The following is a 26,995-nucleotide window of genomic DNA, read 5'->3' as shown; positions in this document are numbered from 1 at the left end:
AAATAGTTAATATTAGAACAGTTACTAGGCAACTCAATAAAAAAGAGAAGAAAAACAATGGCATTGATAAATGAGAAGACCCAACCAGCCATTTATTCCCGTACACTACATAAAATAAGAGACAAAGATGATTAGAAGATAGAAGAAACATGGGAAATAAATGGAAGGGACCAAGAGGGATTACCGACGATCCTTGCCTTTGGCTTTAGGATACAAGGCGATGAGTTTTTTTTCTTTGTTTTTCTCTCTAGTGACTAAATTTTTTTGGTAGATAAACGTTCAATCAATTACACATGTACACATGCACATAACCTAGTTAGAATAAAACAGAAAATATATACCCGATTTCACTTAAAACTTTGGCCATATTGTGTTGACACTCGGTTTGCAAGCTAAGATTTCCACCGTCCACAAAACGAGTCAAGATTGCCTTTCACTTGCTTGTTGTATCCATTTACTACGTACATCACTTTTTCGGCAAACACAAAGTCAATGTTTGTCACTTGCATGACTCTGAATACATTTTATAAAGCCTACCACCTAAAGCATTGATATGTCAAGATATATACTGCACCATATAGATACTTCATGGTCCCATTCAAACTTTCACGTCCACATAAACTCATCGTTATCTATGACTAATTAATTAAATGAGAATTAAAAAACACAAATAAATAGAAGAATCCAACAAGAAAAAATAAATGTTGAAATCATTTCCAGACTACTGTTGCGACACAATCTCACAAGAAAGCGTTACCCTACCAATCTCCAAATTTGACTTGTTAAACCCCCAATCAATCAAGCAATTTTTCAATAAACCCCAACTAAAAAACACAAATAACTGCAAAACTAATGATAGGTCTATGAGGGTGTTAAAAAATGATAGGTAACGAGCTCATGTCTCCGGTTATGGCTAGTTGGTATGTCTTTTGTCATCATTTACGTATTACTGTTTAACATTAACATCAACGGAAGATTCTGATTGAAATAATATCCAAAGCATTTTGCCGGATCACCATCACTATTAAAACATAATTAGAAAAATAATTTCACTAAATAAGGGACTCTTATTCATTGGTGTATTTTCATCTAATTAATTAGACATGATCGAGGTGTACATGCGACGTGATGAGCTAAGACTAGTAAGTGCTAGACAATGACCCTTATGTTAAGATTTTTGAGAGTGGAGCAACCAGTCCACTATTAATCACGCTAATATTGTCTCAAACTTAATCACTTGTGCAATTCAATAAACACTAATACTATCTCAAACTTATTCATTTGTCCAATCCAATAAGTGAGGGGGTTGTCACTAACGCAATTAAAAATGAAACCATTTCATGTAAATTTTAGTTTGTTTTATAAGATGCCCAATGCGAGTGACTATTATTCCACACCTTCAAGCAACTCCAAACAATAAACACCTAATCTGGGACCCCAAGGGACTCATATTCTAGAACCTGAGAAATATCCGTCAATAGCTTATTTCCATTTGAACAAGTCGAATGAGTAAGATCATAAAGGCCAAAACCAAAACATTGTTTTCTCAACAAACACAAAAAGATGAAATATTATTTGGCAACTATCACTGGGCGGTAGCTATAAGACAGAAAACTGACATATATGTTTGGACTCCACCAACCTAAACGGCACTGCAACAAATTAAGCCAAATTTTCCTCTTCCATCGTGGGATGTGTAACTTCAAACAATGTAGTTAGATTCGTAGAGCACGCTCTAAGATGTTTTCAGTATCAGAGCAGTCCAGCCTCTTTGTAGCTTTCAACTGAGCCAGTAAGCGTCTCTTTCAATGGTCGGAAACTCAAACCCAGCCTCTGAAGTTTCTCCGAGCTCAACCTTGGTTGTTCTTCTACTTCAACAAAGCTGCCAATATACATGTATAATCCAAATTCATAAAATTAGTTGAAACGGAAAACCATTACAACAAGAATCCCTGTCCATTCTGCTTAATTTTGCATTGGATGACATCGATGATCAATAACGCTATATACATAACTCATTTGAAAATCTCTCCATTCTAGTTACCAAGTATAGATTGAAGAGAAACCTTACTTCTTAGGATAACTGTAATTAGGATAAATGCTCTTCAGCTCTTCAACCAGATCTCTCGTCTTGATATTGTGAGCGGTGCATATGTATCTTCCTTCAGCCTCAGGCTTCTCATTCACCATAACGACTGCTTCAGCTACATCCCGCACATCAACTATCATCCGCGGCTTGTTTTCCAGTGACTCATACCCTTCTGCGAGGAGACAATATTAAATCAGTTAATATGAATATTCATGACTGGGGGATAAACCTGGATCCTGGGTCATAGAGATCAAAATGGAGCCAAATGCATAAACACCCACAATAGACAATTACCAAAGGATGAGTTTACAACCCCACCTACCTCTCTATCTAAATATATGTAGATTTTATACATAATTATGTAAAGCGTGTAACTGTTAATGGTAGTAAGAAAAATTTCAAGAATCAAACTATAGAAAACAAATCCCTGACCTATCAAGTTTTAACTGTGAAATGGAGTTCTATATCGGTTTATTTGTGAAAACCCTTGATTTTAAAGAAATGGATTTAATTTTTTTTAACAAAGCAAGGGATTTAATTAAGCATCAAGTGGTTATGTCAAAAGTAAGTACCCTTCAGAAGCTTGATGACGACCAAGGTACTTGCATTTACAGTGGACTGCAGAATTGGCCCCATAATAAGTGTAGGACAAACGGTTACCAAGTCGAGCCCATTTATTCTTGCATACTCCAGGGCTTCATATTCTGCTTCAGTTTTTGAAAGAAAATACCAATTCTGAAAGATTAAAGAAATAATTAGATAGTCGAAACACACATATGAAATATACAATCACACTAAAATAACTTTACGAGTGCAATGTTGCAGAATAAATAGCTAGATGATATCATCACACTAAATGGATTTGCCCTATTTCAATTCTCTACCAAAAGTGAAAATGTTAGATAAAACTATGAGTGAAAGTTCAGGAACCGCACGAGATGATATTCAATATTTTTTTTTTCATTGCATAGGACTAGTGAAAAACACGATTTGACCATTATAGATTGAATTTCAATTTCAGTTTCGAAAATAGTTTGTTATGATACTGAAATGCGTGCAGTTTATGATTTTGAAAGTCAATCTCAAAACTTACCGTCATTGGCAAATTCCATTCTTTCCCTTTTCCTGTTTTAGTGAAGATTATTGATAGTGTTTTAATCATTTCTAACTCTATGGTTTTTCGTCATTATAGAATAAATAATACACTTTCCTTTTATTTCTAATTGTTCGATATTTCTTGGGGAATTAAAACATAATCCCTGGAAGTCCTTTTCTCATGGTACCCTCGGTGAAGAATCAACACTCCTAACTGGATCCTAAAAGGAAAGTTGTGTATGCGTGTTCCTATTTCTTAGTTCTACTACGCGTTGCACTGATCACCAAAATTATGAGTTCATTCTAGAACTACAATCACATATATATGTTCCTGGAATACCTTAGTACTTCTGCAGTATTCCTTGTCTGACCAACAAGTTTCATCCAACACTTGGCCTTGAGACCACTTAGGATTCATGACAAGAGAAGCTGCAGCTGACACGAAAACAACTCGCTTGACTTTTGCTTCAAGGCATGCTTTAAGTACATTAAGTGTTCCCTTCACGGCAGGTTCAATCAATTCTACCTGGACAAACGATAAATCAAAATGTAGGATTTATTTGGTTAGCATATATTGGCATAATAAAACTATACATAGTACCAACCACAAATAGAGTACTATACTAATTAGCAACTACCGAAGAGAAGTGAGTGTACTAACTACTAACTAATATATTGCAATTGAGATCGAGTATCTCAGTGATCAATGAATGAGAGAAATTCTTGCCTCAGGATTTGGCACAGGGTCGTAGGGAACTGGACTGGCAACATGAAACACTCCATCACATCCTTGAATCGCTGTGCGAAGGGATTCATAGTCCAACAAGTCGGCTTTGAATAGTTTAAGGTTCTCAGATGCCTTGTCAAGTTTTTTCAAGTGGGCGTGCTTGTCATTAGCTGCGTTTGTGCACAACACAAATACAGTACTATTAATCATCAACGATTTCCGCTTCCTGACACTCTTTGAGCCAGTTTCCACTCAATCAAGAAATTTGTTCATTTTGTGTTTGCATTGCTTGTAATCAAGCATATCACACCAACAAAATTATAGCCAAAATCATTAGAATTTAAGAACTGAGCATTTTATCTTGTTAAAGGTCCGTTCGATAACTATGCCAGTTTTTAGTTTTCATTAGGGCTGGGTTCGGTTGGTAAATCGTGCCAAATTCCTTATGCCACATACCAACTACATATACATAATTACCGAAAATCAGTTACCGCTAGCCAATCGTCTTCTTATGGTTGCCAAAAATTGGTTCAGCCAAAATTATTGGCTGGTTTGGTTGGTAAATGGCACAACCAATGGTTTGCAAATAAGCTACAAAAACAACTCAAGACCATGCACCAACCTGTAAACAACAAACCAGAAAAGAGAAAAAGAAGTTGCTGCTGCAATTTTTCAATTGATGATAAGCCAACATAATCATGACTTAACAAATTAAAATGAAAATCAAATCAAAACTTAATAAGCCAACAACAATGTCAACAAACATAATCCAAATAGTTATAAGTTCACAAACTCAAAAGTCTAACTAATATAATTGTCTAAGTTCAATTGTAGCAACTAATGCATAAACAAAAAATTCAAAACTCAAAAGTACGGTTCTGGTTATAAGATCCCCTTCTTATAATCCCAAAACAAATAACTTGTTGTTTTGATAATGCAACATAACTGAAGTAGCATCAACCAATGCATGTGAAAAAAATTCAAAACTCAAAAGTATGATTCTGATTATAAAATCCCCTTCTTATAATCCCAAAACAAATAACTTCTTGTTTTGATAATGCAACATAACTGAAGTAGCATCAACCAATGCATGTGAAATGTTTCATGAATCAATTCTTCAAAGCATTTGGAATTGATGTTCCTGCTTGAGATGTAGAACCATCAACTATTTCAATTCAAATGTTACATAAAAAAAATGTATGATTAGAATAAGAAGTAATATTGAATAATAAATTAAAAATATCAATAAATATTGGATTGAAGTACTATAATTAGAATTAGAAAAAAAATAGCAATACTTACATTTTTTCAGTTCTTCACATGTCAAGCATGTAAAAAATATCTAATATATATATATTGGTAGGCATGGCATACTGTCGGTATACAAAATCCAATACCAAAATCATACCATTAATTGTTGGTTCGGTATAATGCCAACCGATTATGAAAAAATGCCAAAATTATACCATACCATTATGAACCAACATGTATGGTTCAGTTGGTAAATCAGTTTATGAAAAAATTTCCCACCCCTAGTTTTCATTAGAGCAATTCCACCGGGAAGAAGAGAGCCCAGCACCCAGTCAAAAAACCAGGCTGGTGTTGGAAATGTGCCCTAAAGCCAATCATGTGATGATACTTTACGGACATTTCACATGTTAAACTAATCCAGTTTAACATATAAAGGGCATACATTATTGTTTGAGCCGTCTCATATAAATGTTATATGCTTAAACAATAAAGTCCAAGGAATTTGTGATTGGGAGAATGTAATATAATGAAGTTAGATTCTTGAGACCATTCTTTCGTAGACACATCCTAAACGTTCCTGATCATAGGATTGCCAATTGGGCATTGACAGTCCGTCAAGATCGGTACGTACTATGTCTTCTCTCAGGGAGAGTGATTAGTCTCTAGTCATTGGTGTGTGTGACATCAAGACAAGTACGGTAGGTGCTCAATAGAGAATGAGTTCACTGAACGCGATCAACGAAGAGTTCTCATATTCCATGTCACATGAGAACTCATGGTTGGGATAATGCAAAGTAGTCCTTTGACCTGAGGCATCATAGTTGTCTTGTGGTTAAGACCTTGATCTTTGATTATGTCAAAGTCATCCCACCAGGAGGGTGTCCACGGCATCGTTGGGGTCAAGTCGCTTAGCTATGGAGACAAGTGAATGCGCAACAAGGGATCTCTAACCTTCAAACCGTTTGAAGGAGAATACTCTCTGATATGATTTGAATCTCTGGCCAGAGTATGAATGAGATTTGGGAATGCGTTCCTAATCACATTCAAGGTAATCATATAAGCACAAGACACACATTGGATAGTAGACATGAGAAAATAAACTATCAAACCAAACAATGTGGTCAAGAGTATTAGATTAGAGAAGGACCGTATTGCATTTGTAATCCCAGACTGAATAGGTTCTCCACCTCTTCTGATTAGCTTGGGTAACCATGACATACGGCTAGGTGTCACTCATGGTTTGTGGAAGCCCTAAACGTGTGTAATCACTAAAGGGAGAATTGAAAATAGTTTCAATTCACAATCGATGTAAAATGGTTTTAATCGCCCACTACCTCGCTAAAAGGAGCCTAATGGATCGTACACCGTGTAAGGTAGAGATGGACGAAATAAATGAAATGAGTAAGATTAATTGAATGGTTTAATTATTTATGGCAAGGATTAATTAATATGTTAATTAATCAAACGAATAAGTTCGTTAAAGACTACGGGATAGTTTTGGACCTTAAGGCCCAATGGGCTTCGAACGTCAAGCCCATTAACTTAAGTTGTATGACAATTTAATGAATAAAGATTCATTAAAGCCCAAAAGCCCAAAAATCCCTAAATGGCCAGCCATGATGAAATGAATTAGGGTTTTGGTTGTTTAGGTCACTTAAAGAAGTGACTATATAAATGATTTTATAGCCAAATATTCATTAAGTGAAATAAGGGTTTATTTTTGGGGAAAATGGGTGAGAATTGTCTCTCCATTTTCTCTCTAAAGAGGCCAACACCTTGGAGGTGATTAGCTAGTCATCTAATCCTCCAAGGTCACTCATTCATCATCCAATCTCTCCTTGGTGTAGAGACTTAGAGGTTCTCAATTTTGGGAACTTGGAGAACCTATTCTTCCATCCAAATCCATGGATCTAAGAAGCAAGGAATGAAGGCCCTATCTCTTTGGGTGATTAGCCTTTGCTTATGCAAAGAGGAATCTACAAAGGTATTAATTTCAACTCACTTATTTTTGAGTTGATTATTGGTTCACCAATCTACTAGGCTTTGAATTTCATGGGTAAATGTTTTGTTTTTGAGTGCATGTAAGCATGATTCCGCCTTTAATTGTTAATTGCATGCTATATGATGTTGCTCAAATGAACATGTTTTACAAAATAATTCCTTCAAGTGGTATCAGAGCCTAGGTCTAGTAGTTGGTGAATCCTTTTGTGTTTTGTAGTTCATAAGTTTGTGATCTAAAAGTTGTAATTGTTACAAGCTTTATTCTTGCTTCTTTGAAAGTAAATTTTGTTGGAAAATTTGCTATCTCAAATGTTGTAGATGTTGTTCATATGAGCATGAATATTGGAGCTAAAATTTGGTGCCATGCTTTTGGGAAAATTCGGCCAAATCCAAAGGGTGGATTTTTGGGTTCTTGTTTGACTTGTTAAAAGTGTTTTAATGTGTTCTTTGGAACCCCTAAGTACCCTAGTTTGGTTAGATGTTATTTCCCTTAAGTAAGAATGGTTTTGGAATGTTTTTGGGTGAAAAAGGTTCATGGAAAAATTTGGGTTTTTCATGGATGTTCTTCATTGTTCTTGTTGTTCTTGCCAAGAACAAAAAGGTTTGGTGTTTTGATTCAAAGTTTTGAATTATTTCATAAAGTTTATGTGATATGTTTTTAAATGATTTATTATGTATTTAAAGTGTTAAATATTTGTATAAATGATGATTGAAATAATTGTGTTTGAATTATTTCAAAAACATATCTTATCTTACATACACTTGCATGTTTTTGACAAAACTCACAAATCAACACACACACCAACCTTATCCCTCCCTAAAACCAGCCACTCCCTCAAAGGGAGTACTTTTGGGGCTTTTATGCAATTACATAAAGTTTTGATACTTTTGTGTATTTGCACTTTGGCCCAAAAGTTTACGTTTTTACGTTTAGGTCCAAAAACGCTAAAGGACAAATTGTTTTGTTCCTTTAATGATGTTTTTGCATTATTAAAAGTTTGGGTTCTAGTTGTATTTACATGAAGTTGTGACTTTTGTGTATTATACAAAGTGACCCCAAAAGTTTTTGTATTTGCAATATGGCCCAAAAGTTGAGGTTAATTGCAAGATGGCCCAAATAGGATGAGAACAAAATTGTTTTGTCTCTTTAAATGAGAATTGGATTTTCATTTTGTTTAGCTCCATTTAAATCAATTTTATGGATACAAAAACCAAATGAAAATGTTGCATTCAATTAATTAGTTAAAGTGTTAATTAATTAAAGGGTGATTATGAACCTAAGCCTAATATAATTGAGCTATGTGAAAGGCGTTTCAAATTTGTTTGAACCATGGGAATGTGTAGATTAAATTTTGGTTGTAATTTGATTTGATCAAATGTTGTAAAAGGGCTTAAGCTCTTCTTTACTTTAAAGTAATTTGTTATATGCAAATGTTGTAATGAGCATAAGCTCACCTTTACTTTGAAGTACTTCTTTCTTGCTTTATACGATATGCATGAAAATGAAGTAGTTGGGTCCAACGCCCATAAGACAACACGCCTTAATGTGATTAAACGCGTAACTAAAATCAATCACCATTCCTAGACCGAGATTCAACACAAGGCTCGTGTTGAATCTAAACAAAGGTTCATAATCATCCTTAGGCCCTAAGGCAACTATGTAGTCCATCAAATGAATGCAAAGTTTATGTTAGTAGTATCATATACTCTTGCTTTAAAAATCGTTTTAAAAGCATAGTGGGAGTATTATGTACAACTAAAACAAAGGGATGGACCAATAGCTGTAATAGGACTAAAATAGTTTTAATAGAGATTAAAATGTATGTTTATATGTGATGAGACCTAAAACCCTCAACCAAACCAATATTAAGTTGATAAGCGAGAGATGTTTAGAATATCTCTTCGTGGCCTTCCACCGTGGTGGGATCCAATCGTTTATGACTTGTACACCGGCTTCACCCTATCATGGGGAAGTACACAGTGCATGCTTATACTCAGGAGGAATCCATATACATATGATGAGGTGAGTGTAGGCAACGAGGATAGCTATATATCGTATCATCGTGAGGCTATTCTTGAACCCCTTCACACACTAAGCATGGTGGGAAGAACTTAACTAAGTGCAATGGAACCAATATCATATCATTGTGAGGTTACATTCTCTAGAGGCCAAATAAGATGGGTACTTGCATGAGTTGCAAATGAGTAAGCGTACTCTCTCATTATTATTGTTGCTAGCCATATATCGTATCATCGTGAGGTGGGCTTGGTAATAGTGAGCCTCCCATAACCTACTAGGAGTTTCATCCAAAACTCTCGAATTCCTATGAGGGATATGGAATTTGCCAAAAATAGTGGGTGGTGCTATTTGATTTAAAGACCCAAATCAAATGGCTTAAAATCAATCAATCTATATTCGTTAAGTATTTGATTACCAATATATTTGCAAACGCTATCCAACACTTGACAAAACCGAACGTTTAGTTTACGGACTTGGTACTACAAAACCATAGATTGTCTTTAATGGCTTGTAAAAGTACCAAAGTAGTCTCATCCTCACAATCTTACTATTGATAATGTATCATTAGAAGAATATGTTAGAAAAGGTCTATCATAAAGAGGACAACACTTTTAATGTCATAATTCTTCAATTACAATTTGTTGTATGAAGAAATAGGAGTTGCTTTGAACAACTCTTAGTCAATGCAAACACTAGTGCTTATTTCTTTGTTAAATGAACAAAGAACTTGAGAAGAAAGCACAAAGGCATGAAAACTTTATGTGCCATGTTTCTTCACTTACAAATTGTTGTATGAAGAAATGAGAGTTGCCTTGTACAACTCTTGAAGGTTTGTAATTATGTTTAGAACATAATGGTTGGTTGACAAAAATAGTCCATTAACATGGACTTATGATGATTTTGAATCATTGAATGTTGAAGTGATAAACCACTTAACGAGACGGAAACTAGGCAAGGACTTCACCTTTGTTTCCCTATCCTAATCGTTCACTAAGTTTATTATAAACTATGTAGTGAAAAATAACCACATGCTCTCCAAAATGTTTGATGTGTATAACACAATTGAAAAAGGTTTCAAGAGAGATAGTGGGAGTTTAGGGACCATGACTAATGTAGTCAAAGGTGAAAGTCAAATAAAGAAGATAAATAACTCAAAGGGAACAAACTTTCTTTATGAAAGGATGGATATTGGAAGGGGTATTTGCAAGAAATGTCTTGCAAGTGTCAAGGACACACCTTTCGAAGGTGTTGTAAATTGTTCTTGAATAGTTCAAAACAGTTGGTTCTTCTACTTGAATGCATGATTCCGTATTAGTGACTATGTTTTACAATCGTTGTAAAAGTGTGGCTAATAAGAAGTAGAAGATTAATGAGAGAAGAGAAAGTACTTCACATTCGAAGCGTGAATCAAATGTAGATCTCTGCGAAAGCAGATGGTACTTACTTCCTCATATGAACTACCAAAGAAATTGGAAAAACATAGATTGTCTTTATATTCCAATTTTAAGGAACTAAATTCCGTCACTATGTGAAATGGATAAATGTTTTGTTTGACAAAACAATGTTCTTTATTAATCAATGATTGGATTATGGTAATCTAATTAATTATCTCTATAGTAGAGATAATATGGTAGTGTTAACTGTTTAGAAAATAATGATGCTTAAAACCCAAAAGGTTGCAAGGTAGTGACTAATCCCAACTAAAGTTGTGATACCTCTAAAACATAAATTACGAGTTGGTGAAAGATGGATGCTTTGGATCGTTAGATCCGGATCCAATACCTTCTTGTTAAAATTGTATGGAGGCGAAATGTTCGAATCTTTATTCTTTTGGAAAGAAGAAAGAATCACAAAGTTGTTGAGGTTAATTCACTTAAATGTTAGTGGCACTTGTCCACAAACATAATATTACTCATGTTGAATAACATTCACCGAAGATCACTCTCGGTTGGACTATAGTTTATTTTGAATAAACACAAGTCCGAATACTTTGCAAAATGTTTCAAAGAAATTCAAGTAATGTAAGTTGATGAGTAAGACATCTAAAGTATTTACCTCCTTAGGTTTGATCCAAGGAAAGGTAACACTTTAGATAAGTTTCCTTGAAAGATATCAAGGAAATAAGCATCATAAGATAATGTATTTCTCCATTAGGAGAAGAACGAACTCGAATAAGATTTAGTTCGTTAGATGTTATCTATTACCTATATATAGGATATATACTTCTAAAAACAATTTGATTGTCAATGAGAAGATCTTCCAATATTTTCATGACTCCATAAGATGTAGTTGGAAAGAAAGACAAATCTTAAGCATGTTAAAGATTTGGGGTTGTGTGCTAACAAGCAATATTTGTTTGATAACAATCTTGTAGGATATCCTTAAAATAACTTTTGGATATCGCTTCTATAAACCAACTAACAAATGTTGTTATGTTGGGTAGTTCATTGTAATTCTACAATGTGATTTGCCTAAAAGCAAATGAACGAGAGATAGAACTCAAAGAATGGGTTCTTTGAGAGACAAGAAAGTAATCAACAAATATAACAACCTAGTTCCTATACCACAAGCTCCAAGGTAGTCGATAAGGATTTATAAACCGTCTCAGTTGAATGGTTTTGAACTTTATGACTATGTCATAGAGTTGCACCTCTTACTTCGAAAGAAATAAGAATGAAAAATCCTTATGACTACATTGAGTGCATATACGATATATACTCAAGGAAATGGTAAAGTACCATTTGACTCGAAATAATGAAACCTTGAAAGCTAATTGGTAGCTTAAGGTGACTACAATCAAATAGAATGGTTGACTTTAAAGGAACCATTTTTGACGTAGTCTTAGTTTCAATTAATTTGAAGATTGTTAGCTACAACTAAATGGTGATTCAATGTTTTGACATAATATGGGTTTCCGAAACCATTATTAAGATAGTCTTGATAATATATGTCTAAAACTATGAATCACAAAACATGAAAGTTGTAGAGATCCATCCATCATGGATCTTAGCAAGTTAGTGGGAGCTATTTGCATTTTATGAGAAAATGATCAAATCGTTTGATTTCTCATAAAGATGTAAATGAATCTTTTGTTTACTAGTTTTACAAAAGATTAGTGGGAGTTAATCATGTTCCTAAAAATTTAAATATATATGATATATTAATTTTGGAAATGAAAAGAATACTTCTTCGTTAAAGTTATGACTTTAATACATTATATGAAGATAGAATGTATATGGGAGATATAGTCTATATACATGGGATGGAAATCTATAATGATATATTTCATGATATAATTGGATTATATCAATCCCTAATAATAGACAATGGATGCTAGGAAGTTTCTCATATGATGATAAACTTCAATTAGAAGGACGATTCTAGTGAGACTAGTAAGTTGCCCTTCTCAAAGGGAACGTGCCCCTTTGACTCCCAAAGAAATAATGCGTAAATTGAATCCTTTATGCATAAGCAGAAAGGTGATTTATGTATTTCATATTGTATGAAAAACATTGATATGAGTTGTACCTAGAACGGTACAAGACGATATCAGTGCAAGCCCAGGATCAGAACCATGGCAACTGTCAAGTGAGTCCTTAAGTATTTGAGAAATACTAAAGGATAAATTCCTCAAAGAATGAGGAAGAATCAAAGTAACGTAATGGAAGCGTAAATGTATTAGATTATGAATCTAATCCATCATTGGATGTTTCTTCATTATGAATGAAGAGATAAACGAATATCTCTTTATTATGACTAAAAAGATATTTGGATGGAAACATTAAAGTAATGACTTTAGTGTGTTCCATTATGAATGCAAGATATCTTGCCATATAGAAGTTTACAACAATGTTGTTTGGATGGGAAAGTTCATTTATGAACTCTCTATTCGGTTCCAACCAGAAAGTGTATGACACTAATGGGGCGATAGCTCAAGCCTGGGAATCAAGGTCTCATCAAGATCCGAACACAAATGAGAGACTGAACCACATGATTGAGAATCATGTATAATGGTGACGTCGTTATTCTCAAGGTTGCTTCTGTGGATAACACATATAGATATCCACTGTCTAGGCCTACTATTCAGCCATTTATGAAATGACTACAGAAGAGATATCATCATTGATGATCAAGCTGATTGGCTCTAGTGCAAGTGGGAGATTGTTGGAAATGTGCCCTAAAGCCAATCATGTGATGATACTTTACGGACATTTCACATGTTAAACTAATCCAGTTTAACATATAAAGGGCATACATTATTGTTTGAGCCGTCTCATATAAATGTTATATGCTTAAACAATAAAGTCCAAGGAATTTGTGATTGGGAGAATGTAATATAATGAAGTTAGATTCTTGAGACCATTCTTTCGTAGACACATCCTAAACGTTCCTGATCATAGGATTGCCAATTGGGCATTGACAGTCCGTCAAGATCGGTACGTACTATGTCTTCTCTCAGGGAGAGTGATTAGTCTCTAGTCATTGGTGTGTGTGACATCAAGACAAGTACGGTAGGTGCTCAATAGAGAATGAGTTCACTGAACGCGATCAACGAAGAGTTCTCATATTCCATGTCACATGAGAACTCATGGTTGGGATAATGCAAAGTAGTCCTTTGACCTGAGGCATCATAGTTGTCTTGTGGTTAAGACCTTGATCTTTGATTATGTCAAAGTCATCCCACCAGGAGGGTGTCCACGGCATCGTTGGGGTCAAGTCGCTTAGCTATGGAGACAAGTGAATGCGCAACAAGGGATCTCTAACCTTCAAACCGTTTGAAGGAGAATACTCTCTGATATGATTTGAATCTCTGGCCAGAGTATGAATGAGATTTGGGAATGCGTTCCTAATCACATTCAAGGTAATCATATAAGCACAAGACACACATTGGATAGTAGACATGAGAAAATAAACTATCAAACCAAACAATGTGGTCAAGAGTATTAGATTAGAGAAGGACCGTATTGCATTTGTAATCCCAGACTGAATAGGTTCTCCACCTCTTCTGATTAGCTTGGGTAACCATGACATACGGCTAGGTGTCACTCATGGTTTGTGGAAGCCCTAAACGTGTGTAATCACTAAAGGGAGAATTGAAAATAGTTTCAATTCACAATCGATGTAAAATGGTTTTAATCGCCCACTACCTCGCTAAAAGGAGCCTAATGGATCGTACACCGTGTAAGGTAGAGATGGACGAAATAAATGAAATGAGTAAGATTAATTGAATGGTTTAATTATTTATGGCAAGGATTAATTAATATGTTAATTAATCAAACGAATAAGTTCGTTAAAGACTACGGGATAGTTTTGGACCTTAAGGCCCAATGGGCTTCGAACGTCAAGCCCATTAACTTAAGTTGTATGACAATTTAATGAATAAAGATTCATTAAAGCCCAAAAGCCCAAAAATCCCTAAATGGCCAGCCATGATGAAATGAATTAGGGTTTTGGTTGTTTAGGTCACTTAAAGAAGTGACTATATAAATGATTTTATAGCCAAATATTCATTAAGTGAAATAAGGGTTTATTTTTGGGGAAAATGGGTGAGAATTGTCTCTCCATTTTCTCTCTAAAGAGGCCAACACCTTGGAGGTGATTAGCTAGTCATCTAATCCTCCAAGGTCACTCATTCATCATCCAATCTCTCCTTGGTGTAGAGACTTAGAGGTTCTCAATTTTGGGAACTTGGAGAACCTATTCTTCCATTCAAATCCATGGATCTAAGAAGCAAGGAATGAAGGCCCTATCTCTTTGGGTGATTAGCCTTTGCTTATGCAAAGAGGAATCTACAAAGGTATTAATTTCAACTCACTTATTTTTGAGTTGATTATTGGTTCACCAATCTACTAGGCTTTGAATTTCATGGGTAAATGTTTTGTTTTTGAGTGCATGTAAGCATGATTCCGCCTTTAATTGTTAATTGCATGCTATATGATGTTGCTCAAATGAACATGTTTTACAAAATAATTCCTTCAGCTGGCACCCTGTCAATTCACTCCAGCATGTGAAATCGACTGGCACCCAGCCCAAGCCAGTCCACAGGCCGGCCTAAAATCGACAGACCTTGGGACCGGCCTATCTGACGTCAGTGTGACGTCGGAGGGCATATGACGTCAGAGAGGGAGTTGTTGTGGAGGCTGAGGAGCGGAGCTGGTCGAGGCGGGAGAGGATGTCGTGAGGGAAGGAACCACGGAGGGAGAACGACGGGAGGACGAAGCGACGGCGTCGGAGGTGTGGAGATGCAGGAGGACGGCGTCGACGGCGTCGGAGATGCAGGGGTGGACGGCGTCGGAGATGCAGGGGTGGACGGCGTCGGAGATGCAGGGGGATGGCGTCGGAGATGCAAGGGTGGATGGCGTGCAGAAATGGAAGGTTTTGAAGAGGAAGGAGAAGGTGAGCTCACGGGAGTGAGCTGGAAAAGAGAGAGAGAGGGAGGGAGAGAGAGAGGGAGAGAGAAAGAAAGGATCGGAGAGGGAAAGGAAGAAAGAAGAAAAAATAAAAAATAAAATAAATGATAAAATATTAATTGATATGAATAAAATAATATAATATTAGATAGACTGGGTGCCAGCGTATTTTTAGGGGTGGAGATGCTTTGGCCTATTACTGTTTACTGGGGTCTATTACTGTTTAATTGAGTGGATAAATGCGCTGGGTGCTGGCACAAAGTCCTTAGGGGTGGACTTGCTCTTACATGTTTGGTAACTGCTTGCCAAATTAAAAAAAAAACTCAAATAGTTACCAAATGCGTTTTCAGTTTTTTTTTTTTTTTTTTCTTTCCTTTTTTAATTAAAAAAAGGAAAATTGAAAAACGAAATTATAATCAAGCAGCCTCTAAATAATTAAGCATCAAACGAGTATCAAAGTAGCAGATAATGAAAATGAAAACAGATGTATCTTGTCCTACGATCGATGGAACAGTAGTCACTGCAAGTGCAAACAGTAGAAAGAAAGAAGGGAAAATGGTTGGATAGAGGATACATACAGGGGTCTCTGAGGGTTCCTTGGACAATAGAATCCTTGGAAAGAAGAAGCTTAACAACCCACGACGCAAGAAACCCTCCAGCTCCTGTTACACAGTATCTTCCCTTCTCAACCGCCATTTTTTATCACACACACCTCTGACCTCTCTCTCTCTCTCTCTCTCTCTCTCTCTCTCTCTCTCTCTCTCTCTCTCTCTCTCTCTCTCTCTCTCAACTGTCAACACCCACCCACTCCTTTTGCTTCCTCGCTCGGTTTGGCTTATATTATAGGTAGCCCACCCATGTGCAAACCGACAGGACGTATGAAGTGCGAATGTGCGATGCACCATCACGCATCCTTTTTCTTTTTCCTCTTTTTTCTACAGGACAATAAAGATTTGTATGACTAATGATGCTACGAAAACTACATTTTGTGAAGAAAATTGCTAAAGATAAACACGTCTAAATCATCCATCTAATTGTCTACAATACAACAATTCTATAGGGTTTAAATAGTTTATTTTGTTGAAAACATTGGCATTGTTATGAATGCCCACACACACATTGTCAATGCCCTTGCAAATTGAAATAGACTTTGGAAACAAAAGGATTGTTTTCAAAACATGCAATGTAAATTTCAAACTGTAAGAACCTGTTTGTATGGAGCCACTCTATAAATAGAGCGCTCCGACTGCAGTTAAATGATATAGAGAATATACTGAGAAGAAGGAAAAGATTAATAACTTCAGTATCTATTCCTCCCTCTTTTATTTGTCATCCTCTTGTGCTATAGTTTCAGTGTGATATTTTACACCTGCTTCGTTCCTGTCACTAGTAAAGGTTATCTCTCTAACTTTTACATATTTATAACATATTTAATTATTTGACATAAATATTCCTAAAAGTTAAATTGTTATTAGTTTTTTTTTTTAACGAACAATATTATCTATACTAAGGGGTGGGTTTAGCCTCACAATGAGTTAGTAATAATGTGGTTCAAATTTATCTTTGGAGATAATCGAACTTAAAAGGGATTAGCTAATAGTATAGATAGATAATAAAATGCGAGCAACTTCCACACATGGTGTGCATATAAAATCAAATTGAAATAACTGTAATTAGGGTGCAACTTGGGTTTGGTCAACCCGAATCTGCACATACTCAACTCGATTTTAAATCCGATCAAGCAAGTTAGAATGAAGAAACACTCGTCCAAATCCAAGCCGCCCTCAACTCTTTCATTTATTGGGTTGGGTTGGGTGGATGTATTGTCCGCCCATGTCAACCAAAACTCAACCTGATTTTGAGCCCGAATTCGCTCGTGCACATATTACCCATCCCATTTCATATTATATAAGTTATGTAAGGTTTATTGTCGTTTTTCATAATGATAATGAATGAAAGTTTTACTTTTAAATTTTTTCTGGTTGAAGTTTTGGTACGTCACATTTCTTTTGGTTGAAGTTTTGGTACGTCTTATAATTTAACTTTCAACTTTGCATGGTTGAAACATTAGAAATAGTCTCCAACTTGTTTGTTTTAGCTTTTGTGTGGATGATGATGTGTAAATGAAAGTTTAACTAATATTGACGTTGTTTGGTTCAAATTTGAAAAATCATGCAAAATTTGGTGTTATATGATTGAACTCGATAAAGTTGGATGAACACGAACCCAACGCGAATAAACCCGAATCTAATTAAAACCCAACTAAAACCGCATGAACTGGGCCCACTCCAAATCCGAATTGTAAAGGTTGAGTTAGGATAGGTTGACTATCCAACCCACTCCCTTAACTGTAATGCATTGATCTTTAAATACTAAAAATTTGAGGTCTCGAGTTCAAACTGGTATGGAAGTTAGACTTGTGGCCAGAGGAAGGCTGAAATGCCTATGTGAGTATTCCCAGCCCCCGTAATAGGTGGATAACGTGACTTACCACCAGTTGTCTTCATTTTACAAAAAACAAAAAAACAAAAAAACAAACAAAAATATAGTATATAGATAGAGATCCATACTCTATACTATTTAATAGACTTCCGAAAATAGTGCTGAAGATGTACTTACCAAATAGATCTGTACTTTATAACTTCACAATATAATAATATTCTTATTGTCCACTACAACTACAATCAAAGTTGAAAAGAATAACAATATTCCTTATGGAAGATAACTTTTTTGTTCTGTAACACATTATAAAGACAATATTCTCTTTAACATATTCTCTCTTTGTCCTTCATACATGTGTTTTCTCCATATACATATACATTCATCGTTGACGGTTTCTCCTTATACATTTATGTTAGCAATATGAAAATTTTGGTATATTTGTCATTGGTATAATGAGACACTGATTAATTTTTAGTGCCGGTGAGAGATTATTAGAACTCGAATGTATGTCCTAAAATCAATTATTGTGGTAATAAAAGTTTAAGACGATACAATAGATTAGCCTGGGCAAGGCCACTACTTAAAGATAATTCTATTAATCTTAAATAGTGGACCCATGGATCATGGTTTACAAATATTAACATAAAAAGAATTATGCTAAAGGTTTTGGAGAAATCGAAATATTATAGTCACCGTTTTTCTCATGTAATTATCCTTTAATTATTTACGATCGTGGAATCCCCAAGTAACTTAAAAGAGTGGCCCAAGAGGCCCCAGTCCAACCAACTTAAAAGAGTGGCCCAAGAGGCCTAAAATTCTTCTTTACTTGAGGAGGCCCTCCTGCCTCCAGCGTTTCGGTGTTATAGTTTGGAAATAGCATATATCATGCAAAAGGGGGATCAGAGAAATAAAAAACCCTATAAATCCCGAATCCCCATTTCGGCGAGAGAGGCGACGAAATTGACATCAATGACGAGCACATGGAAGAGAAGATTGGGAAATGTGAGGTCCTTCGTATCGAATTCGACGGGAGGCCTGAGAGGAGGAAGCAACCTGGCGTCATGGGTGGTGGCTGGTACGCTAGCCTACTTCCTCTGGGTGAAGCCCTCACAGGACCTCAAGCGGGAACAGCAGGAAAGGGCTGCTCTGGCCTCTGCGGATCCCCATGCCTACGTAGAGAAGCGGAAACCGATCGCCGATCCTCAGGTACTGTTTCATATCTGAGTTTCTGCTGTTTCAAGTGAAAAAAATTATGATTGAGTTTTTCAATTGCTTGCCAAATACTTCAAATTACAACTTGAATTCCGTCTCAGGAGACTGGATTGATATACGGCAACAAGAATAAAGCTCGAAAACCGGATGCGTAGTTTGTAAGTTATCGTTTACCGAGTTACACTGTAATAGTGTTGTTCGAAGTGTTATCAGTTGGAATGCTGTGGAATGTTACCCCTGAAATACCTTTTGTATATGCTGCAATAAAGTTCAATTTTGAATACTTGTTAGTTTACAGTTACACAAATTTAAACCGACCAAAAAAGTTCAACCTTGAGGGTCGTTTCATGTGCCTGAATATGAATATACGTCGCAATTTTGACATCAGCGTGTGGATATGAAAATTTAGTAAAACCTCGATTTACTGGAGATGTGATGCTCTCATAAGGAATAAAGAACAAGATTTGAATTGGTTTGATTGTTGTTGTACTTGGTGCACATTTTGTTCGCTTGATGCATGGCCAGTAAATTCGTCGTCTATCTGCCCACTTTTTTATTTAATAATTTTCTCCCTCTGATTTTAAATTGCACTCGTCTGATTTCTCATGTTGGAGTCTCATTTCAACTGCATTTTGTGCACCAAAAACAACCCAGGATATCAGTATTCATCAGTGAACATCACAGCTTGCTTGGTTGATACTTTCAACTTTAGAGCATTCCTTACTTGCCTTTTATCCTAACTAGTCTATGGAATTATAACTAAAGTTATTTTCCCTTAACATTTGCGTGTATGTGGTACAGAGTGATGCATGTCCGTAAATCTATTTGACTTTGCTATTTGTGAGGCCCTTGTTGTTCATTTCTGTTCTTGAATATGTTTTTTTACCTCATAGAACAAACGTCTCTAGTTCTTGCATTCATTTCCCAAACTGCCCTTTTCTGGTCTTATTTCTTGTTATGAACAAAATGTGAAGGTGAAAAAATTCACTCTCCCACATAAGATTCCATTCAAATCAATATTTTTGTTTGCCACTTTGTCCCAAATCAATATTTTTGTAGTCAATGAAGACAGTCAGACACCAGCTAACCTAGTTTAAGGCTGATGCCAGTTATATCCAACTCTACACTTGATGTCGTCTTCTTATTTTAAGTTTGCTTGCTCTTTGGAATATGAATAGCAGATTTCATCTTGATTCTGAGGTAGGAGAAAGAAATTTGTTCGGCTGCCGGTATAGTATGCTGCCATATATGGCCAGTTTGATGGAGAATTTTCTCCTGAGGTAAACGCACGGCCTTTCTATTTTGCTTTTTTATCGTCTCAGCGGTTGAGGGTTGCTTTGGGTATCTCCCTACTACACTACAAAGTAATAGATGAGTTTTTACTGCAGTCGTTGCTCCATCGTATATCTCCTTTATTGCTTGGATAAATTCATCTCGTACTCCTTTCTCCTCTAGAATTCTCAAAAGAATTTCTCTTGAGACCCTATCATACACTTTTTTCAAATCTATAAAGATCATGTGTAAATACTCTTGCATATCCCTATAGTATGAACCCGAATTGATTATTTGCGACCCATATCTCTTGGCTCAGTCTTTGCCAATTACTCTCTTCCAATGCTTCATGTATGACTCATTAACTTAGTACCCTTATAATTATGGCAGTTTATCATTCATCCAAGATTCAGAATTTTATGATCCTACACAATTAATTTGATTTGTATTGTGTATTATTTTTTTCAGTTTTTCTTCCGAATGCATTTGTGATTTACACCGACGCCTTTCGAAACTTAATTTTAGTCTCATTTTGCCTTCTGAAACTCAAAATGTCTCACTTAATCTCCAGAATGTCAACTGTGTGCCTCTCTTTATTTCATTTGGTTAACTCAGTAAAAAATTACGTCAAATCTTCTGACGTGGCCATTAAGTGGCTGATGTCTTAACATGCCCTTATCATGTGCACAAGTTCAATTCGATCACCTTCTCCATCGAACTACACCTCGAGCCATCTTCCGCAACTCCCAAACACAAGGGCTGCAACTCCCTCCCCGACGAAGCTCTTTACATGGTGCTCGACACCTACATCGACGTCAAGTGGCTCCAGCGTGAGCCATGCTGCGACTGCTAACACCAATCCAACTTCAATCCACTCTTTCCTTTCTTTCAAACTTGACTTTAAGTTTAACATTTTTGAAATATTAAATATTTTATATTTAACATTATACATGTGGCAATGACATGGTTACACACTAGCAAATTACTGGGCCTGACCTTGCCATGTAAGACGATTTTATCATGATTTTTTATTGAGTTAACGAAATAAAGGGAGAGACAAAGTTAATTTGAAGTGGGACATTTTAATTTTTGAAGACAAGCTGTTAGTGTAAATAATCCTTTTTGATTTGCAAGCAAGGAGATGATTTCGGTCGGCATCCTACGCTAGTGACATGACTAGAGAAATCCACAAAGTAGCGAGAGGACAATGTTGACTAGCTGTGTATGGTGGGCCTGGATCCAAATTATTGGTTGGGCTGTCCGAGCCACTCAGTTATCCACGTTGCTTATTGTTGGGTCAGCCTTTCTTCACGTGTTGTTTGTTGAATTGTTGGTCACCTCTCCTTATCACCGCCCATGCGGGACCCGCCAACATGAAAGATGGGAAAGGAATAAGCTCTTCATGATAGCAACTTTCATAACACACAAACTTTATCATCACGTGGTGTTTCGTTTTATACAATACACACATTGCATTGTTATATTTAATTCGTCATATTTTACGCTACTCCAACTTATGATATCTCACTTATAAGTTACAATTGAAAAGAAATAACATTAGAGCTTGAAAATTTTCTTCTTCATACTATCTAGTTTAGAGAGTTATAAGGATTGTGAATCAATAAAAATAGAGTTTTTACTTAAAATATTATGAAAATATTGATAATTAATGCTAAGAACTCCTTTCTTACTCCTTATATTCGAAATTTTCTAGGAGAACCTCTTTCTTAGGAGGTGGACAAAGAGTGCGATTAGAAATGAATTATTCGAAATCCTCTCTAAAATTTAGTTAGAAACTTAGAAGCTCATTTAAAGAGCCCATCGAAGATGGTCTAACAGCATCTCCCTTAGCTAGCTAGGTCAAGCTTTGACATTACTTGTTGGGTTGCATCAGTCTGCCCTCATGTTGCATGCACCGATACTGTTTTCATGAACCACTCTTTTAAGCTAACAAGTAGCTCTTATTCGGCAAAAACCAGGCAATAGCAGATTTAGAAATTTCTCTTTCTATCTAACAACTTATCACTCTCACTCTCTTTTAGGTTGAGCTACTAAATAAAGCAAATGTTATTCTACTCTATTATACGAAAGGGACTTATGGAACAAGTTTATTGCCATTTGGAGCCCTGATCATAGTACTTGAGACATTTTGTGCAACATCTTCATTAGCCCCGTCATGTGATCCGCATGAGGACTCTATGCAGCCGAGGCAAATAATAACATAATCTAGGAGTGGGAGTTTGAGTTTGAGTCTTGAGCAACAGAAATTGAAGAGATTTTTCAATGTGACCGGAACATAGGATGATACATCACGTGTTATTATACAAATAGTGTGATATACGTGTTAAAAAATTTATAACTTTAAAAATACAATTTTCCACTACTAATATAAAATTACTTAATGTACAATCTGTGTTCCGGTCAGAAGAAAAAATTTCTCTAGAAATTCAACAAGTGTGGTGGCGGAGGGACAGCCAATATAAAAGGGCATCGAAAATGAAGGATGTTGTCGAGTCAGTTGTAGATTGAAAATGATTCCAAAGGACACGACAAATGGTGGGAGCTGGTAACACTGTATCAGACTATCATTTCCATTTCCATTTTCACTAATTTTTACTTGCCGTCGTACCGTGATAAAGAGAAGAAACTTAAACGATAACTTTAAACATAAAAAATTGTAATCGGCTAAAAAAATATGAGAAAATTTCAAACTTTTCTACTGAAAGTGTACCAAGATATACTAAGTTGCTAGGAATTCCAACAGGAAAAAAAAAATACCCAAAATACAAATACATCCTCAAATTTTAAAATCATGTTTTGGGCAAGTAAGAGTAATGCTAGAAATATTAAATTTGAAGATTAAATTTGAAAAATAAATGATGTGTCACCAATAGAAATAAGTACGTTTATCAACGTTTAAGTAATCAATTAATTATCAACTTCCATGTCTTTGAGTTTTCAAAACTTTGTCTCCAAATTTAATCTCCCTAGTATTATTTGGCAAGTAAACATTAGAACTCGGCTAAAAATGTCTATATATCAAGGCAACGCATCTTCTCATGTTATTTCTTTCAACATAAAACATCATGGGCCTAATTCATACATCGTAGTCTAATGTGAATTAACTATACTTAGACTTTATTGTTGAATTGAATTGACATTTTTAATTTGATTCTCAATCGACTGCGCCATTGCCATCTAATCTCATCATTTGAGATGATGATGACGACTGATACAGTTTTCACTGTTTCAATTCTCTTGATTATATAATATGTAATTGAATCAAAGGCATCTGCAACTTTTGCTTGCTTGTGCTTTTCAAGTGATAATTAAGCCATGTGAAGCGCGGCTTGTTGTTGTCCCTCTGCAGGGTGCTTTATCAACCTTAATGCAATAATCCGCTGCCCTGCCTGCCCTAATTAATTATTTTACTTCCTGTATTTAATTATTCTATTACCTACTCGGTTGGCTAGGCCCACCACTTTGTGCCAAATTTTCAATACTAATTCACAAAATACCATCTTTCCTTATAATTTTTTATGTTGCTAGATGGCTGTGATGCAGTTTGATTTGTGGGTTTATACTCGTTAAACAATACTTTATTTTATAAATTATTAATTATTATGATAGAAGGACACCAAGAGCAAACTACGTTGAACATATTAATCGTTTCGTGACATTCCGATCCAATAATACATTACTATGTAGAAAAAAAAATTTCATATGGCAATACATTATTGGACAAGAGACGTTACGTAACAGTAAACTCGCTTTATACAAGTCATTATCGTGATCTTTCTAGCATTTGCCTTAACCATGATCAAATCCACTCTGCCAAACGGTTCAAATGCTTTTGGTGGTTTCATCTGTTCCATCAACTTGTTTCCTAAACTCTAAATAATAATTTTGGTGGAGTAAAGCGTTAAACCACGTTAAAGTTCCTTGGTGGTTTTGCGTATTATTTTTGTGTTAGCCGCGTATTAAATTTGTTAGTATATATTACTGCTTTGACTTGTTTTGTTTTGGCGTATTTTTTTTATTTATAAATGAAGTATTATATTGGTTAGAGTAGGTTTAGTTTTCTAGCTTCGTCCCTGAAACTTAGTTTAGTTTTCTGTCTTTGCCCGAGTGTAGTGGCATGCATTTGCCCTTTTCCTTTGATTCAATTATACAACTAAACTAGTTAAGAAACCAACTTGGGATTTTGGAATTTGGATGATGGGGGGCAGACAATTGGAAAACTGATGACCGCTACTCTATTTGTTGGGCTTAGAAGAAGTTGTTATTAGCACTTAAAAGAAAGAGTAATGTTAGGGATGTCAAATCAAATGATGTATTAGCAATAAAAATAAGCACGTTAATCAACGTTTAAATAATAATCCAATCATCAATAACCACATCATTTATTTGCACATTTTATTTAAAATTTTGATCTCCTTAGCATTATCCTAAAAAAAATTATTTGCACTTTAAACATGTGTAAATATATATATATATATATATATAATGACGGATTTGTGACACCACTTTTTTTACACAAATTTGACACCGAGTATTTTAACAATTTGAAACGTCCATCTTTTAGAACATAATTTATAGATCATCCTTGCAAAAAACTTAGATAAATCCAAAACCATGAAGGCATTCATTTGTAATGAATAAAAAAAATAATTACGATTCTACAAAGAAACCCTATACCCTTAATCCAGTGGTTACATGATTTCAAATTTGAATGATTTTTGGTATATGATATTTAAGGGAAGACCTAAAAGATAGAGGGTTTGGATCGTTGAAATATATTACGAAGTAGCCATCACAAAAACATGTGTAAAAAATTGTATTAGAAAATGTGTCACAAATCCGTCTCATATGTATAGACAAAATTAAAGCAACCTTAATTCCTGACAAGCAAGAAATCGTAAACCTAACGAGAAAACAATCCCTATCCTTTGCCACAAGAAAACCAATAAAAATAACAATAATACTAAAACTAATTTTCTCCACCACAAAATGAAAACAAAAAACGAAAACTGAAATGGGCCGTTATAAAAAATACCCTTAGTTTTTCAGAATTATATGTACTAGAGTTTGTTTATGAAGTATGAAACTAATTTCTACACATTTTTTTTTCTCCAAATACACTTATTTATTTCTAATCGTTTGATAAAACAAAGGAGAATACAAGGACCAATATACATATTGTGCACAATAGATAAAAAAAGTGTATATAATTAGTTGAGTTATTCTTCATATATTTTCATGTAGATTATATATATGTATTAATGTACCACATGAGTGACAAATGAATCATACAACAATCTAATTAGACAAATTCATTAAGAAACCGTTCAAATGCACACATCCCACCTCTTGCAAATAACGTATCTTCACGTACAAACTCCATAATAAAAAAACGTTCAATTTCTTAATTTTCATTTGAAAATCATCTCTTCAAAGAAATTATTCGAATACGAGATCGTTCAGTCATCAAAATATATAAAATAAATGAACAATGTATCAGAAATATGTAACTTGATAGTCACACCGTTGATTCATATCTTCACCTCAAGCATGTCATTTGAATTTATATCCATAGGCAAAAAAATTCTCACGCATGCGCTTCTTTTCTCACTGCTCCCTCTCTCTTCCACATTTCTCTCTTACATAGATAATATGTGTGAGATTGCTAGTATATACTTATATTTTTCATTTTTATGTATAATTTTCATTTGTTCTCTTTTTTTATCAAATTCGTCCATCTATTTTTATAGTGTTTGATAATTAAACAATTTTATATATTATTTTATTTTACAAAAATGATATTTTATAGAGTAATTTATAATATCAATAGTTACAATTATAGTATAATTTCGTAAACTAATAATGGAGTATTTTAAAAAATGAACTTCTTCTCATCTTTTGAGAAGCTAAGTTAATTTCAGAAGAAAATAAAATGATGCCATTGTTTTTCACTTGAATTTTGAGTGACAACACCGACACAAGTACATATATATAATTATTGACACGATCTAATATTGAACTATCAATGGTATCGTGGACAACAGATCATATATGTCGAGCTAGCAGTCAGACGGCGGTCGGAGAGACACATAGCCAGACGGTGTTACCTAAGATTTTCTCTCTTTTTTATGCAGAGGATTTGATCGACTAAACGACAACGTTGAGGGCCCTGGAAAGTTGTGGTTTGGTAAATAATTAGTGTCTGCATGTATGGCTGGGGACTAACTCACTCTTGGGTGGGACAAGACAAGAAACTTGCCGCCAAAGTTACTACCAGTGCAGTGCAGTGCAGCCGAATTTAGAGCCATCTCCGCTGAACCTCAACATGATCACTTCATCCATGTGTATCCAGATAAGGTTGACCAAGTTCCGATGTCTCGACAGCTTCCACATGGCCTGCTGCTGACCTTTTGACCGCACGTGACCTTTGTTTAGAAGAAATTTTTTATTGTGCA

The 26,995-nt window shown here is 35.2% G+C and overlaps 1 protein-coding gene across 1 annotated transcript; it reads right to left on the bottom strand.

Moving 5' to 3' along the window:
- Positions 1 to 1,468: 1,468 nt before the first annotated feature.
- LOC103436695 (cinnamoyl-CoA reductase 1-like) lies at positions 1,469 to 16,408 on the bottom strand. The gene is made up of 6 exons (XM_029104334.2): positions 16,172 to 16,408; positions 3,912 to 4,081; positions 3,525 to 3,710; positions 2,662 to 2,824; positions 2,072 to 2,261; positions 1,469 to 1,882 (listed from the first exon to the last, which is right to left on the bottom strand). Exons 1-6 carry the CDS (start codon positions 16,287 to 16,289, stop codon positions 1,753 to 1,755), a joined length of 957 nt encoding a protein of 318 aa, XP_028960167.2. The 5' UTR covers positions 16,290 to 16,408; the 3' UTR covers positions 1,469 to 1,752.
- Positions 16,409 to 26,995: the final 10,587 nt, after the last annotated feature.

The sequence above is a fragment of the Malus domestica genome, chromosome 06, assembly GCF_042453785.1.
Source record: "Malus domestica chromosome 06, GDT2T_hap1".
Lineage (NCBI taxonomy): Eukaryota > Viridiplantae > Streptophyta > Magnoliopsida > Rosales > Rosaceae > Malus > Malus domestica.
This window is presented reverse-complemented; position numbering and strand designations above follow the sequence as displayed.

Bases quoted from the DNA above. Each gene is read 5' to 3' on its own strand.
- LOC103436695 (XM_029104334.2), bottom strand. From the start codon at position 16,289: ATGGCGGTTGAGAAGGGAAGATACTGTGTAACAGGAGCTGGAGGGTTT. The intron at 3,711-3,911 runs GCAAGAATTTCT...TCGTTTGTCCAG, and splicing joins ACCCTGTGCCAAATCCTGAG to GTAGAATTGATTGAACCTGC. The intron at 1,883-2,071 runs GTAAGGTTTCTC...GTATATTGGCAG, and splicing joins AATTACAGTTATCCTAAGAA to CTTTGTTGAAGTAGAAGAAC.